This window comes from Molothrus ater, chromosome 3 (assembly GCF_012460135.2).
Source record: "Molothrus ater isolate BHLD 08-10-18 breed brown headed cowbird chromosome 3, BPBGC_Mater_1.1, whole genome shotgun sequence".
NCBI classification, from domain to species: Eukaryota; Metazoa; Chordata; class Aves; order Passeriformes; family Icteridae; genus Molothrus; species Molothrus ater.
In genome coordinates, this window is record NC_050480.2 from 7818389 (window position 1) to 7835680 (window position 17292).

The window sequence follows — 17292 nt, forward strand, 5'->3', positions numbered from 1 at the left end:
ATCTTTTGATCTTATTTTCACCATGTTCACTAGGTACACAAATTCATTTAAAAAATCCCCAACCTTAATATGAAACAAAAAGCAAGTGCTATTTTTCTAAGCAAGTGCTAAGTTTCTAAGCAAGTGCTATTTTTAGAAAAGCAGCAAAGCTGGCCTCGGTAGTTTTAAGTTATTTTAAGAAATCAGATATAAGACACTTAAAATTGCTTTGCCTGACAGCTCTGACCTTTCTTTCAGCCCTTGACACAAGTACTAAAATTGAACAGTGGATGGAAATAAATCAAGTTCTCGTGTAATTTTGCAAACTGCATCTCAGTCTCACTGTTTCAAGGCTCTCCCTTGAACAGATGATACAATCACTAATCACTACCAACACTGCTTCGAGGCTGATACACCAACTCACATAAATGTGCACAGGCATTGAGAGTGACAAGAGATATAGTTTTACTTCAGGTGATTCATCAGCTTGCTCATATATTGCAAAATTCACCCTTTTTATTTAACAAGGGACAATAAGGTGTCAGAAATTAATGTTCCAGCTGTTTTGTCTGAACAATTACTTCATTCTGGTTTTATTTCCCATATTTTTCTGGTGTACATTCCAACCAAGAACCATCTGATGTTTCCTTCTCTGGGATGTGAAATAAAAACCACTGGTGTATCTTTATTGTGGAATTTCTTGTAACCATCCCCTCTATCCCTTCAGTTCATGGGCCTCATTCCATTTCACTGGAATGAAAAATGTCAGCACATGGAGGAGCAGGATGCACCTGCAATCCTGGAGCACATGATACTTCCTTAAGCTGAAGGGTCCAAGCTGGCACAATTCCCAGTGAACACTTCCCGTAACAATTGGCTGTTGTTTTCCAGCTCAGTTTAGGAACAGCCAGAGATTCCCCAACACATCCAGAAATGCTACTCTGGACTAAACCTGAAACGATTTGTACACTGGGATGGTGGGGAGGGGGAAATTGTCTGCATATTCTAGAAATTAATAGAGAAACTGAAGTGAAAAATATTCAAAATGTATGAATAAACCCCTTCATTAAATGAAATTCACAAATTTATATTTGTTTGGAAGCATTTAACCACAAGTAGCTGGTAATTAGTCCATTACAGGAATTTTTTATCACAAATAACCATTCAATGAATTTGTATCACACAGTAATTCTAGCTATCATGCTGACCCTTTGACTCCAAATTGTATTTTAAAAGGTAAGGTATATGCCAGTATTTTTAAGCTGAATAGCAGGTATCCATCTCCAAGACAGAGTTACCTGTAAAAAACATTCTGAGCTGTATAAACCAGTAAAAGCAAATGCTCCTTCAACAGTTTAAGTCTGCTCTCAGACAGCCTTCTATAATTTCCTTGATTATTAAGAAAAATGCCCTTTTTTTTTTTTGGAAAGGACTTAAACTACTCGAGAAGTTTATTTGAAAGCTGAATGTCTGTCAAATATTAGACATTTGTAATGTTACTTCTGGTACGAGCTACTGTGTTTTAGAAGTAAAAATTGTAGCTGAAGTTTCAGGAAAAACATCAGTTTGCCACAATTATATAATACCTGACCAGACAACTTCTGATTTGTTTGGTGCTTTAAATACAGCCACTAGGCTATGCTGACAGCCATACAAAATGAACTTGCACTTTAACCCACAGCAGGAATATCAAGATTGTGAACAGCTACAAAATGCAGCATTTGCATTTTCAGTGCCATACCAAGTTGAATTCAGAACCACCTAAAGACAAAGCAGCAGCTGGTTGAAAAAAGAAAACAAAAGTCAAATTATAAAGCTACATAGTTTAGTACATTAAAACAAAACCAAAGACAATGGTATTTGTATAAGATTCCAAAAATATACAGATGGCAGGGGGGGAATAATCACTGTACACAACTCTGAGGTGGTTAAAGTGACCAGAGAGACTGAACAGTGCAAGACATGCTTTTCCAGTTACAAGCTCAAAACAGAAGTGCAAAAGAAATTAAAGCTCTGTCTGAAGTGATTTACCTTTTAGGATAAGGAAAGCTTAGAATATTGTCATCAGTGTTACAGAGAAATTTCCACCCCAACCCCAACACAGACACACAGAATAGCTGAAGTTTTACCATAATACAGCATTTCACTCCAGTGATGTCCCCAGAGCGTGGTGACTCCGGGGACAGTTGGCAGGTGCTCGGTGTTGGCCCACGAGCCGAGGGATGCCCAGGCAGCCTCTCCACTCTCCAGCTTTGGCTAACAGCAGATCCCTGCCCTCCAGGCGGGGCGAGGGGCAGCCACACAGCCCGGGCACAAACGCTCTGTGCTGAAAGCAGAGACTGACTTATGGCTGAGGAACAAAGGAATTGCTTGACAGGTCTCTGTGCTCTCTCCCAGAGTTTGGAACAGTTTCAGGCAAGTGCTTTTGGCAGGCTGACTAAGCTGTACATGCATCTATCCATGCAAATGTAGAATATGGCTCCCAAGACCTAGAACCAGGGTGTGTGCATGTGAAGACTGGATAGAAGGCCCTTCCGTGGAAGTTTACAAAAATATATAGCCAATACTGTAGCTTAAGAAGTCAGTTTTACTCGTTACAGAGAACCCCAAAAAGTATTAACTACTTTTCAGACATTCCAGACAAGGTCACTTGTAACAAAAAAGGTCAAGTTCTCAAAAACAAGGTTTTAAAAGCGGATCTTTCCTTCAAGTGAACAGGACATCTGTTTTTACTCTTAACCATTTAGTCAGTTAAGACAATTTATTTAAGATTTCATGTGAACATATGCATAAACACAAATAAGTTTACTTTAAAACACATCTGCACGGAAAAAAAGGTTAACCCTTCAAAACATAACAGAGCAGGTCTGGTTAGTATGTAGCTATTGCAAATCTTAAAGACTCTGTGCATTAGGCCCACCCATATAGAAAGCAGGGGAAAAGTCAATGAAAGAAAATCACTGTTCAAGTCTAAGTGGTGTTTTGAAGAGCCAGCAGCCTAAGTGACACCATGAAGCTGGTCACAGTATCCAAACAAGCAGGCCTGCTCGGGCTACTAGAGCAGTGTATCCTCCTGAAGGCGCCGTCTCCTCCCCAGTTATTTTCTGTTCCGAAGGCGTTTAGATTTCCTAGGACAGTCTGTGGAATCCACCGCCTTCCTCCTTTTCCTGGGAGATTGTTCGTTTGAGCCGGAACCCGAAGAATTCCCTACTGTGCTCTCCATCACCTCCCGCAGCTTGCGCTCCAGCTCGGCCAAGCGGGCGTTCTGTTCCCCAATGATTTGGGTCTGCTCAAGCAGTTTCTGGTCTTGATCCTGGAGCTGCTTCTGCTGCTCCTGCACTTTGAGGCGCAGCTCCGAGATCTCCCGCTTCAGCGCCGTCAGGCCCGTGCCGTTGGCTTTCACCTGCTGCTGCAGCTTGGTGACTTCCTGCCTGGAAGGGCTCTGCTTGGAGAACAGCTGCATTGTTGTCAGCGCTGCAGAAGGCCCTGGAACTTCAGAGACAACTGTGATTAATACTCTGCGACTTACAGGTAGAAATGGCACCCCAGTGTTAATATTTTGCTTATCCCTACTCCCCACACGTGAATCTGAGCACCCACTGCGGGTTATCTGAACAGGCAAACAGATTTACAGTCACGTAAGTATCTAACAAAAACATGTGGTAATCTCAGAGCACAACCAGTTTAATTTAAAATACTTACAGCTTTTCAGTAGTCAGGAAAAAAATTCATAATTCATTTCCTGTACATAAGCCCCCCTCCTTTTGCTGCATCAAAAACTGTGTACAACTATTGTGTTGTCATCTAGACTTAGTGTCACAGATGTTAAGACAAAATCCCACCAAAAAAATTACTTAATATGGAATAGTTAAGACTGAATAAATATCTTTCATTAGAACAGCAAAATTCTGCTGTCTTAGCTGCAGCTAAAGTTCTAAAAAATTGTAATTTGGAACTTAACAAGGTATTTTGGTATAACTTACATTTTAGAAGAAAGGAATTTATTTTCCATGCTTCTTTAGAATCACTCCTCCTAAGCACTAAAACCATACTGGAATCTGAGCTTGGAACTGTTGATTCTAATAAAGTTCCTGCAAATCAAGGAGACTAACAGCTACTGTATAATTTCTTTCACTTTTTCTGCCATAAAAGGTATCTATCACTTTTTCTGTCATTATACTCTTCTAGCAACGCTGTGCAATTAACGTGCAACTTTAAGTGTTCTACAGACAGAAGAGTCTGGAACAGTCATCCTCCTTTTCCTCCTTTTTTTCCATCAGGATGGCAGCACAGCTACCATTATGGGACACTAAGGGGTTGCTATTGGAGAGGTGCTGCCCTTCCCTCAACAAGAGAGAGGCATTTTATGCACCACAAAGCCTTGGCCTTGAAAAGCTGATTGGTATCAACTGTGGGTTTGGGCAGTACTTCCTCAGCTGAGAGGCTCAGTATATACTAACACATATAATTAGAAAAAAGTTAAACCCATATATAATTTTAAAATTAAAGTACAACTAGCAGGACTATAATCTTAAAATTAAAATTTATATAAAATTTATAAAAATTGAAGTACAACTAGCAGGATATACTAAAGGTGGCATATACACTTATGGCTAAAAGGATGGACAGGACATACAAGAAACAAAAGCATCTGCAGTTAGGCCTATTGTTTTTACTTAAGATGTATTTTTCCCCCCTAATTTTTACTAAGTTATCCTTCTAGAAAGTTAAATTTCACACTTCCTAAAATGGGAACACATCCTATATAAGGAAAATTCTACAATTTTACCAATCTTTTGCCTTTTACCATTAGGATAAATTCAGCCAAGAGGCAACTACCTTGGAGTTTAGTTCACAAAAGTTCTGGAAAGTCTGACAGAATATTCGATGGACCAGTTTAATGGCTTATTTATAGACTGTTATTTTAATTGCCTTTTCACTATTACCTGTAACTATTTTGCTTGTTAGTGCATAAAACAGTACCCCCAGCAAAGTAAAAAAAGCCCATTCCAGCCCTCTGTGTACTACTACAGCTTAGGCAAATTCATTTGCAGCTTGTCCTAAAAATAAAAGGCAGCGAGTTGTCATCTCATGTGCCAAATTTCAACCAAATGCAGCGATAAAGTCTCATTCATTGGTGGCACAAAAGCATTTGTTTAATGAATACACACTATGCATAATTCTAACATACATTCAAGTGACTGTTCTTTTAGTAGTACAAAGGCTCCTTAACTTTCAAAGCAAATGAATTTCAGTTAGCATTCTTAAGAAACAAGTAGCATCAATATTTATGTAATAAAGCTCCCATTTAAGGGAGGGAGCTTAGAAAACATACAGTGCTGTGATTGTTTTAAAGAACAACTAAATAAAACTTAACTATACGTTGGAATTAATACCTGGGGCAGTTCCTATTAGACGTCCCGATACATCTGACCCAGGCATCTTTCTTTTCAGTATTGGAACAATCTTCTCATCAAAATATTCCATAGCCATGGAGGAAATGTCCCTTAGTTCTTGAAGAACTTCATGAGCTCTCTGAGGAGCTCTTGTAGAGTTTACATATCTTAGCACTCGATAAATTTCATCTATTACCTAAAACATTTAAGAAGAATTAGGATTTTCTGATAAAGGCAAGATTATTTCAGTTTGTTCTAGGAATTCTGGCATATTTAGGGGTTTTTTTTAACCACATAACAGCTGCACACCACTGTGTGTTTTAGTTGCAGATCAGCTTTTTGAAGTGTTGCTCATGATATATCAGAGAAGCTATTCATTTAATCTATCACAACATCTCTCTTCAAAGTCATGAAATAATGCTCATTAGGTGAAATTTGAAGTACAGGCATAGTTGGCTTGCAAGTTATATAATCTATACTCAGCAAAGCGTGATCATTTCCTTCAGGAGAACCTGAAGCAAGAAGCCCTAAAGCAGAGCAGTCACTACCCCTGCCAGTCATGAAACAGAATTGGAGTAGCAAGAATTAGCATTATGTCAGCCTGAAGAGCTGTAAATATTTACTTGAGTCCACTTCCATACACACAAAACATTGCAAAGTCAGATTAAGTCCAAACTATATTCAATTACAAAACATCAATTCACTATTGACAGAGAGCAAAACTCTCGACAGCTTGGAAAGCAAAGCCCTTTAGTTAGGAGAGATACAGAGAGATGAAGGGAGTCTTACTAATTTATGAATTAAAATCTGAGGCAGGTCAAGATAGGAGTGCTGGTCTCTTAGCCAAAGCTGTACAGGTATTTTGCACAGGATTAAGAATGTTTGAAGAACACACATAATAAGGACCTTGTAATACAGTTGCACCTTCTGTTCTGATAAAGGAAGCTCAGCTAAAAAGTCCCAAAAGCTACACAAGACCTAAGTTTCCCATCAAGCAACAAATAAATGACTGCTCTAATTTCATCCACTTCACATCCTGTTAGCAACATCCTCAATAGAAAACCTTGCAGCAGTGCTCTGCTAGCACAGAATGCTGAACCTCAAACCAGGATTTGCATATTTTAACACAAATTCACTTCCTGGCACTTTTATGGTGACATTTCCTGAGGGCAGCAAAGCAGGTGGGAGGGAAACCTCAGACTGTAAGTGAACACTAAGCCTTGAATCTGATTGACCAAAATATTAACTAATGGGTGAACTGGTAACTGTGCTGAGAGTGCAGCAGTGCTAGCAAACTCACACACTAAGTAAATAATTAAAAAAAAAAAAAACCAACAACTTTTTAGCAGTTGTATCAAAATAAAATCAAGGTGCTTACAAGTTGGTGCCCACAAGGAAAAGCAAGCTCACCTGCCCAACTCCTGCACACCCCTGGTCTAGGATGAGTACTGCCTTTCCCTCTACTCTTCACAACATTTTTTTAAAGTATCCCATTTACCATGTAAGTATCAGGGACTTAAGTTCATTTGACTTCATTATATTAAATTTTTAAAAATACATGATATATAGCAGTATAATGTAAAGTCATACAAGAATATAATTTAAAATGAATACCACGTCTTCAAGAGTAACAGAAATAGTTACTTCTTCAAGATAAGAATACATTCCATGCCCACAGTTTATCCTACCACTGTATGCATAAATGCCTGCATGCTTCCCCAGAATCCAGGAGAGAACTTTTCCATTCATCTCACTGCAATTCAGTTCTCTGCCCACCAAAAAGTAACATCAACATATCCCAACCTTACATGGAAGATCAATGAATAGAGCATTAGGATAATGTTCACTGATCTCATTTAATCCCTCAGCTGTACCAGTCTTCCTCTGAGCCTGATTTTGTCAATTCCCCTGTGCACTGGTCATTTCACAGCTTATAAAACATCGGTATCTCAAATGTACATCTTGCCTGCATAATTTATATTTAATGCTGGGCTGGTATTCTACAACACCAGAACTGTTCAGTAATGTTCCCATTTAACACACTTTACATTTAAAATTAATTCCACCTACTGTACAAAAATATACCATCCACTGTAATACTGAACAGTGTTTTGACATACTAAATACCTTAATTCAATTAACCTGAAGTACTCAAACCCTTAAGAAGGTGCATAAAATCATGATTGACTGAGTACCTAGTGTTATGTGTAATCTAAATTACTACATCTTCAGATGGCCTGATCACATGTTTTTTTCTAAAAGGTTGTAGAAGATGAGTATACCACAAGTCAAACATCAGAATCAAGAGAGACTCTAAGGGCAAATAGAAATCTAATTTAAAATAATTAACATTTAAATACAGCCAGGTTTATTCATTTCAGACTGCCTGGTAAGACAGAGTATTGGCTTGTAGGTTTATTTGCAAGTGTGTGTATATATATATATATATATATATATATATATATATACACACACACAATATAAATTTTCCCCAGCTGTGCCAGGTTAAGTGACACAATCCTATTTTTTAAACACAGATGCATATTCCCATAATATAGTCTGCATTTTACCTTTCCAGGTATGAAGCAACAGAGATTGGAATCCACATACTTCATGAAAGTCATATTTAGGAGAGAGAGTCTCGTTTCCACAGCAGCGAGGATGTCTGCATGGCGAGCTAATGAATGGTTTCTCCTTTCTGACTCCCGTCTGGAAAACAGACCACAAGGTGACACTGATTTAACAAGGAGTTAAAAAATCCAACTGTAACATTTGTCAAGTTAATTTCACCCTTAAAACCCTGTAACCAATAACATTTGTCTTCACAGAAATAATAGATACTATAGAGACCCAGCTAGTAACAGCACACTACACTTTCTTAGACAAAATTTGTTCTCTAAGTAATTATTATACCTTATGTATAGTAAATTTTGTATGTAATTGAGGACTATTTAAGAACAAGGCTGCAATACTGACCAGCAGCAGACACTGAGTCAGAGGGAATGTATTTATCCCACTCACTCATATGGTCAGTACTTCAATGCAATTAAATAATAAATGTAATATATTGCTAGTGAAGTTTACATAGTAAGTAACTACTGTGAAGTTTAGGTTGAGCTAGAAACCCTTTTTGATAAAGGATGCCTATGCTAAGTAGCATTTAGTTTCTTCCCTCTGGCTGGGAAATCTGATAGGACACAGCAGCAGCTGCTCTTATTCAGTGGAAAGAGGAAGAAAGACGTGGCTTTAGTGAGAAACTAGTTCCCAGTAATGCTCACATGTCAAATCCCTCTTCTTTGCTCCCATTTAATCCTTGCCAGTTGAAAACCTTGCCTTTTTTTAAGCAGAGTATTTGATAAATCATCAGTGAAGGCGGTTGTTCTTGAAAAGGAATGGCATTTAATCATTCCCAGGAATCCTCGTTTGATTTGCCAGAAGTGTTGAGTAATACAGAACCCAGACTTCTCTGTTTGAAATACCAGACACACTTCTCACACCACTATTATGTAATTAAATCTTAGGTTCAAGATTTTGCTTTTAGAAAAAATAAATTAAATAAAGGCAAATGTGACTCAAATTTTCAAGATATATAAGAGAATTAGCCAGAAAGGAATTCCTTTTCAATAATCTGCTTAAATGAATCGAACACAATTAAATTTAATTCCAGTTTTAACTGGTACATACCTTGGAAGTTGAGCTTTAACTTGCTTTTGACACAAGTTGTGGTATCTCTCCACTTTCAGAAATCCCTGATTTAACATTCTCTGGCAAACCAAGTCCATGCGCTTACAAACCTGTATTTAAGTAAAAAGAAATCTTAAGCCTCAATTAAGGCCACAACTCACTTTTACTATTATCTTACCCCTACTTGCCAGGTAGCAAAAGATTCTCTTACTGTTTTTTGCTCCATTTCAACAAGCAAAAACTGCAGTTGAGATTAAGGCATTTCCATCTCCACCAAAGATCAGAATACTCCAAAAAGGAGCAGCTATGTTTACACAGCTCACAAATAAATCTGTTGATTTTGCCTAACAAGAGACAGTGGGCTGAATGCCACCTATTAGAAGCAAACACAATTTCCTCTGATTTTAATGGAAGCTGCAAATGCCCATGCCTGGCTTTCAGCATGGTCTCCACAGTGATTCTGGTAGATGAAATTAATATTTTGTAGTCTCAAAACCAGAAACCTTTAAACACAAGAAATCACGGTGGTCTTCTTCCAGTGTTTAAGGCTTTTTAACTCAACCACAATTACAGTTAAGAACACATGGAAAACATTGCACATGGAACAAGATTCTCCTTTTTGTATAAGAAAGTCTTCTCTGTTTAAAGAATTCCTTTATTTGCTGTTGGACACCAGTAGTCTCAGGGGTTTTTTGCCGCACAGATTTAGGAAGAAGGGACATGAAGAGCTGCAGAAGATACAATAAACTGCTAAAGCTAAACCTTCACAAAGTTACCACTTACAGGACAAAGCCAACTCATACAAAAGTTTAAAGCAATTACTATTCAATTCTGAGATACAAGAGCTTAGTGACCCAACTGTTCTTTGAAATAGTTTTGATTTTGTTGGGATTTTTTAGGTACTTAGGTCCACAGCTCCCACTGTGACCCCACTTGCCAATAAATACACTTTCTCTTTTTTTTTTTTTAATAAACACTCTTTTCCTCCATACACTCATCATTTCATAACTTTAAAGTCTATGTGAGTTTATACCTTGAGGAAGAAGATTCTCACCTCTCCCAGTAAAACCTGCAATTACTTTGTGTAATGCCTTCTGTATAAAAAGAAAGAAGTTCTGCCAAGTTCTGTGAGAACTGACTTTCAGACAGCTCTGTATAGACAGCCCATTAAGCAGTGGCTGTGATCTGTCTGTGCTCCTCGGTATTACATCCTTCTGCTTAATAAAGGATCAGCCAGGCAAACGGGCAGAGGGAGAGCCTCAGCACACTCTGCCCCACACTCAATGATCCAGTTAAACCATCTCCTGTGTATAAGGAAAGATGCTGGCCCTTCCTACAGGAAGGAGGAAATCCTTCCTTCTTCCCTGAGCTCGCAGCTCCAGGGGCGCACGGGTTTAAATGGTTTTTGGGTCAAGGCTTTGCAGCTTTCCCGCAGCTCCAACGGCACCGAATCCCTGCAGCAGGGACCGGGACCCGCACAGGGCTGCGGCAGCTCTGCGGTCACCGGGCACCAGAGGAAGCATCTCCGGCCGCGCTCGGAGGCGGCAGAGCGAGCTTCAACCCCGCGCACAGTGACATCTGCCGGCAGAGGGGCCCCCAGGAGCTGCAGCCCGCCGCACCGGGCTCGGAGCCTCGCTCCTCTGCTTGCCCTGCACAGCAGGAAGGATTATTTGCTCCAATTTCTCGACATTACCCATATTTAGGCAATAATCAGTCTAGAACCCAAACTCCGGGATCACCAGAAATCAAAAGTGTTTGTTTGCAACTTATGTTAGCAATCATCTGGCAATTCTCAGCTAGTTCACCAGGTAAACCACAGAGCACCTGGATTTATAGGAACAATATACCTCTTCTATGCACAGTCATATGCAGAGTAGCTTCATTACACTTCTAGGCGTCCACAGCAGTCCAAGACAGTTGGATATTACATATTCAACAGATCATAAATTGAATTTCCTTATCCTTGTATTTACAATTTTGGTGAATATTTTCTTATTTTAGTCACAGAGCTGAAAGAGGCTGTGTTTCCTCAAAGGACAAGTCCAACCAGACCCTGTGTTCAAGTTTCAGGGTTAGAAAGGTATTCCAAATCCATCTAAAAAGCAGAAGGAGAGGTTGCTTCTTCATGCGCTGACTTTTATGTGAAAGCAGCTTCCTATGATCCTATAAACTAATTTTCCACTTCATTTGTAAACACACTGACACAATCTAACTTCCTTAAAAAGCATGTTTAATTTCTTCCAAGATTCACTACCAGGTAACCAACTCCAAAACAAATATAAAATATCCTGGAGTATTTAGATTCAATATATGTTATTTTTCTTATTACACTGACACCGTGGTCTGTAAAATGCCTTTTTTAGGGTAAAGTAAGTGGAAAAATGCTCATAACTTCATCAAGAAACCTTAAAATAGAAATGCCTGTAAATATAGACTGGGAATATTAAAGCCATCCTGTCCAAAGGCTATCAGTCCTTACTTGTGCTGTGCAGGAAACAAGCACAAGTTTGCTACAGAATCTATGTAGTCCTGATGTGTGTCAGATTCCAAGATAACCTTCTCAGACTGTTCATGGAAGGAGGTTGTGGACTGTGTGATTTTAACATGCTTGTTGTAGTAATAGCCTGAATGGAAGTGCCTTTCCAAGCTCAGACATGTGACTGAAAAAGAAACTGGAATCTAAGAATTTCATTATTATCCCACTGAGGTAAAAATTTCAAAGCTTCTGCAAGTCACTAAAAATATCCCTGTAAAAGGAGCCTTCAAAAGCTGGAAGATAGTGAGCTTGCCTGTCAGCATGCACAGTGGGCTTGTCCAAAGTATTACAGCTTCAGACACTGGCATCCTTGGGGTTCTCTGTGTTTCTCTCACGGGAATCATCAGAGGAAGCAGATGAAGTAAATACTCAAAAGGGCTGAAAGCAAAATGCTGCTGCTTTTCCTCTCATTCACTTTGTCTGAACAAAAATTCGAGGGCTCAAGATTTCCCTCATTTCAGACATGACTGCTCTCTGAATACCTATTGTTTAGTCTCTGCTCCTTGGATCTACTTCACTGCTTAAGCTGTAGGTGCTTCATTTCTGCTTTCTCACACAGTGACCCCAGGAACAGCAGCATTATGCTCAGGAAAGCAAGTGCTTTGTGCACAATGAGGGGCCCACGGCCTTGCCTTGCCTGATGGCAATCATCACAAGCAGGAAATGTTCTTTACCTCATCCTTTGAGGACAGAAAAAGACTTCTGGATCTTACGCCTGAGATTATGCTCCTCATTATGCTCTACATAAACAATGCACATTCCTATCTCCATTTCAATCTGAAAACATTCTGGTGCTCTCTGTCCTCCCACCCAGCCAACTCCTCAGTCTGCTGTTTTGTATACACTGTAGATCCAAACCTAGTTCAATCTAGAGATTTATTTTTTTTATGGATCACTGAGCTAAGGTGATCCAAAATAAAAAGCACATTAAGACATCCATTCCTTCCATGCTGGGATCCAGAAAATGCATCAAAATTATTGGTTTTAGGGAATCCACGTTTTTTGTCTAAACATGTATGATCAAACTTTGTTTAGGTCAACTGATGTCCTGGATGTTCCTGCCTTCCTCAAGATGCTTCATCCCATGGAATCTCACATTCTAAGGAGTAATGAGGCCGCTTTTGGGTATGTTTCTAATATGCATGAGACCTGAGCAATTTCACATCTGTCATTCAATTAATGTGCTCCTGCAACGTATCTTTAGCACAATACTACTTATAACATACACTCATTCATCTTTGATAAGCAGCTCAAGTCAGTCCTCACAGAAAACAAAAATTTACTGTTTGTGCAAGGCAGCTCGTAGAGCAGGAACACGCAGGTCTTTCCAAAGGCTACTCACCACCTTGAAAAATCCCAAAGTAATGAAATTTCTGAATTTATGCCTGGGCACTACTATTTTTAAAGGCTTCCTTAATTCTCTGACAAAAGCACCTGGAGCTATGAAGAACATCCAGTGTCTACCAAAAGAACACCTTCAGCTCTGACCAGCCACCTGAAAGACCCAGCTGATCAAGCTTATGGGCTCACACCAGAAAGGCTTTGATTCTTTACATTACTGCTGGTTAACAAAAGGCTACTTTCTTCTCAGGAGAATGCTCATAATGCCTTCTGATGTGCTTAAGGGAACAGTTAGGAATTTGATGGAGATTAATTTTCTTGGCTGTCACTGACTCAAAAACTCAAAGTAGGGAAAGACCAACTGAATAGTTCCCTTCATTTTACACCAGTATTGTTCTACATGTGTTTCAAAGTTGGTATTTATCAAGTCTGGTTTTGCATATTTCTAAAAGTTCTGAAAGGGCCAGTCCTCTTCTAGAAAAAGGAACTTGGAGGTGCTATACAAGGGAGCATAAACGTGTGACATTTTACTCCCTAAGTGCCAGTGAGTGTTAAACAGCTGGTTTAGTCCTGACATCCTTACCTTTCCTGCTCTCACCTTCACTGCCAACAGAGCATTACAAACACTGAGAGCTGGAGAAAGAAAAAGCCTTCTGTGGACTTGTGAGAGCTCCCACAGGCACTACCATTCATAAGATGCAAGGGAAAGCTGCAGCCACAGCCTGTGCCTGCAATTCTGAGCCTGAAACGTGGCATATCCAAACACCATGTGATTTACTTCCCTTCCCCCTGGTCAAACTGCAGGTGCCACCTGGGATCTTGGGGATGTCCTGTGCAGGGCCAGGAGCTGGACTTTTGGGATCCTCGTGGCTCACTTCTAACTCAGCCTATTCTGTGTTTCTCAAGTACCACATCTTTTTTACAGATCCACTACCTACTCTCACAGAAGAAGCTGAAGCCTTGAGGGGCTGACAGCACATTCTAGAAATATTTAGGAACTGGTGTGCTTGGAACAATATAAATGAGAACAGATTTTCTGCTTGAAGAGCTTTCAGTTTACAGTTACAGTCAGGATGCAACACTTCAGGTTGCTGATCCAGGACACAGGCAGTCCAATTTCCTGCAGAAATACACTTGTAATGTTATCCAGTTTAGACTAATCGAGTTCTTAAAATAGGAATGGTACAGTGCATGCACATTTACTGAGAGTTACATAAGCTGTGCATTAATTCCCTCACTATTATTCCATTTACAACCTCGTAAGAGATTCAGTAAGACAACAGCTTATCATAATACGACATGGTTTACATCAGGCTCCTTATGCAGGCAGTTAAATATTGATATACATTGATCTCCTCACTGACAGCTGTGGGGATTTTTGGCATTATCAAGTTCAGAGGTGCAGATACTATATGCTATTAATTACACATCCACTAAGACTAGAAGAAGCAGGCAGGGTTTTTTTTGGTTTGGGTTTTTTGGTTTTTTTTGGTTTTTTTTTTTTTTACATCTTCTTTTTTGACCCACATTTCTAGATAGGGGAGGATTCTTGGAGCAGCAGGCTCACCACCTCCTACACTTGTAGGCTTAAGCCCTATAAGCAAAAATAAACACACATATGAGACACAATAGACTACCCACCCCAACCAGTCAGTGGGAGAAACGAGCCGCCAGCAGCCCGGTGCTTTCTCACAGAGCGTGAAAGGAATGAAAGAAGTAAGAGACGGTATAAAGAGCTTTAGGAATGCGCGTATGGCAGCGCACACGGAGAGCGGAGAAGGGATAAAGCCCCATCCCACCCACCCCACCTCATTCAGCCCGTTCCCCGGCGAGCGCAGCAGCCCGGCGGGGGGCACCGGGGCCGCCGCCACCGCCGCCCTGCCCCGGGCCAGGCGGGCTGAGCCCGGTCCCGGCCGCAGCCCCGCGGCCCCCGCCCCGCCGCCTCCCCTCCGCGGCCCCTACCAAGCGCAGCTGGCTCGTCTCATCGTAGGACAGGAAGCTGAGGATGCTCTCGATAGCCACGATGGGCAGCCCCATGAGCGTGTTGCTCTGAGGCGGCGGCTCCATGGGCGCCAGCGGTTCGGCGGCCTCCGGCAGCGGGGCCGGGGAGAGCCGCGCCGAGCCCGGGGCGCCGCCTTCGCCCTCCGACACGAGCCGCTCCTCCGGCGCCGCCATCTTGCAGCCCGTCCTTCCTCCGCGGGGGGACGGCGCCGCCTCTCTGTGACGCCTCTTCCGCAGCCGTCACGGCGGGCCCGCTCCGGCGTTCCCGCAGGGAGTGAGGGAGATGGAACCTCCAGCGCTGCTGCGGTGCCCGAGGGCTCGGGTCGCTGCCCCTGCCCGGGGAGCCGTTCGCCGGCGGGCGGGTGCCAGAGGCATGGTGTCCGACTCTTGTCCGTGGTGCAGGAGACAGGACGAGGAGCAAGGGCCGTAGGCTGAAACTTGAGAAGTTCGCCAGCCAGAGGGAGAATTTTTTAAGCTCAGGGTGGCAGAGCATCTGCCCAGAGAGGTCGTGGAGTCTCTCCCTGGCGACATCCAGACCCCGCCTGGACACGTTCCTGTGTCGCCTGCTCCAGGTGACCCTGCCTTGGCAGGCGGTTGGACTGGTGATCTCCAAAGGTCCCTTCCAACCCTAATGATTCCCATGTAGGATTCCCACTCTCTCCGTTAGGAATTTCCCTTATACACAACCTGAACTTCCCCCGAGGCGGCTTTAGAGCATCCCCTCGTGTTCTACGGCTGGAAGCCAGAGAGAAGGGATGAACGCCTCCCTCTCCATGCCCCTCTGAGCAAATTCCGTGGGAAGGACCTCCCAAATCTCCTTCGGTAGGACCTCCAAACATCCGTGGGAAGGACCTCCCAAACCTCCGTGGGTGCGGCTGCGCCCCAGTCCGGCAGCGCTCCGTCCGCACAGGCACAGGTAGTGACCTACCGGGAGAATGTGCTTGGATTACAGTGAGGCAGCTACACGGTGGAAAATATCTTCGTAGCTCCTCAGCGAGACAAAACTACATACATCCTCATTACAAAGTAATCCATCGTGCTGAGTTTTACCTATGGATGGGCGAGCATCCTTTCAGTGGTTGGTGTTCAAGCTGCCCCTGCTCTGGTGGCACAGGCAGCCACAGCAGCCAGGGGGCTGCAGGTCCACTGTCAGCCTTTGGGATCAGAGCCAGCTGGCAAAACCCTCGGCAGCCCGAAAACCACTGCCTGGAACCAGGCATAACTGAGCAGCAGAACACCCAGAATAAAGGAAACTCTGCTCCTTTATTTGCCCTTTATCCTGTATGTTAAGGAGGTTTCTGGATCAGATTGCTGGGACAACAAAGGGATGGGACCAAGAGCTGTTTCTAGAACATTCTATGGTGCTTCTGAGAAGAGACACTCCTCAGTTTCACAAGCATTTTAGCCTGACAGGAGTTGGCACAGCTTTGAAAAGTATGGTGCCAGTCTCCTCAGTGCCTTCAGCTGCTGCTGCTGCTTCATTTCTCATAAGCAGCTTTGGGTGTCTGTGCTTGACTGGGGAACTGAAGACTCACTTGCCAGAGGAAATCACTAAACAAATCCCAAGAGTGCTGGTAGCAAAATGTGAGGGGAAAAGACATCAAATGTTTGGGTAGAATGAGACCACTTCTTTCAGTACCTGCACCAAGGTAGTGTAGCTTAAAATATTACAGGACTAAAGAATTAGCTGCCTGCAGCACCTCTGTACATTTTTTTTCATGCTTCCTCTCTTTGAAGTTTTATCCTAACCCATTTCTTTCACTCCCCCCTCTCCTCAGAAACTCATCTGCAACCTCTTTCTTAAAAAAAAAAAAAAAAAAAACAAACCAAAACCAACAAACAAACAAAACCCCCCAAACCAAAAAGAGGCATCTGGAAAAGAATTAACTTGGGAGCAGGGCAAAGGCAAGGGTAAGGCTTTATGTGTGTCATCCTAACGGCACTCCAAAAATGTGTGCTGAAATTAATATTTCCTTTTTAGGAGCAGAACACTGTGTGCCTTGTATGGATCTGGAAGTGTTTTGCTCCCTCCCCTCAACTCATCAATGCTGCTATCTTGCAGCAGGGCTTTTATTCTTGTGCATGGTTTTCAGACCTGATCTCCTTTCACATGCACCGTCAGCAGTTTAAAACTCACTCGGGAGAATTCTTTATGAACTTGTGACTTGGCACGTGAAGTTTGGGCTGGCAGTGTGTTGATGCTTTAAAAGGAAGTGGGATTTTTCATCCTACCTAAGCATATAAGATTTCACTTTGTTTCAAGAGAGTGTTTCTTTTGTTTTGGCTATCTAATTTAGACAATTTCAGTTTTTTAGATACAGCTCTATGTTTAATAAATATAAGCTGTATGTTTTT

At 41.8% G+C, this 17292-nt stretch overlaps 1 protein-coding gene across 1 annotated transcript; it reads right to left on the reverse strand.

Annotated features, from left to right (window-relative positions):
- Window positions 1-420: 420 nt before the first annotated feature.
- On the reverse strand, window positions 421-15111 carry FBXO28 (F-box protein 28). The gene is made up of 5 exons (XM_036380550.2): window positions 14899-15111; window positions 9060-9169; window positions 7946-8084; window positions 5376-5571; window positions 421-3471 (listed from the first exon to the last, which is right to left on the reverse strand). The coding sequence occupies exons 1-5, from the start codon at window positions 15109-15111 to the stop codon at window positions 3077-3079; spliced, it is 1053 nt and encodes a 350-aa protein (XP_036236443.1). The 3' UTR covers window positions 421-3076.
- Between the last annotated feature and the right edge of the window lie 2181 nt (window positions 15112-17292).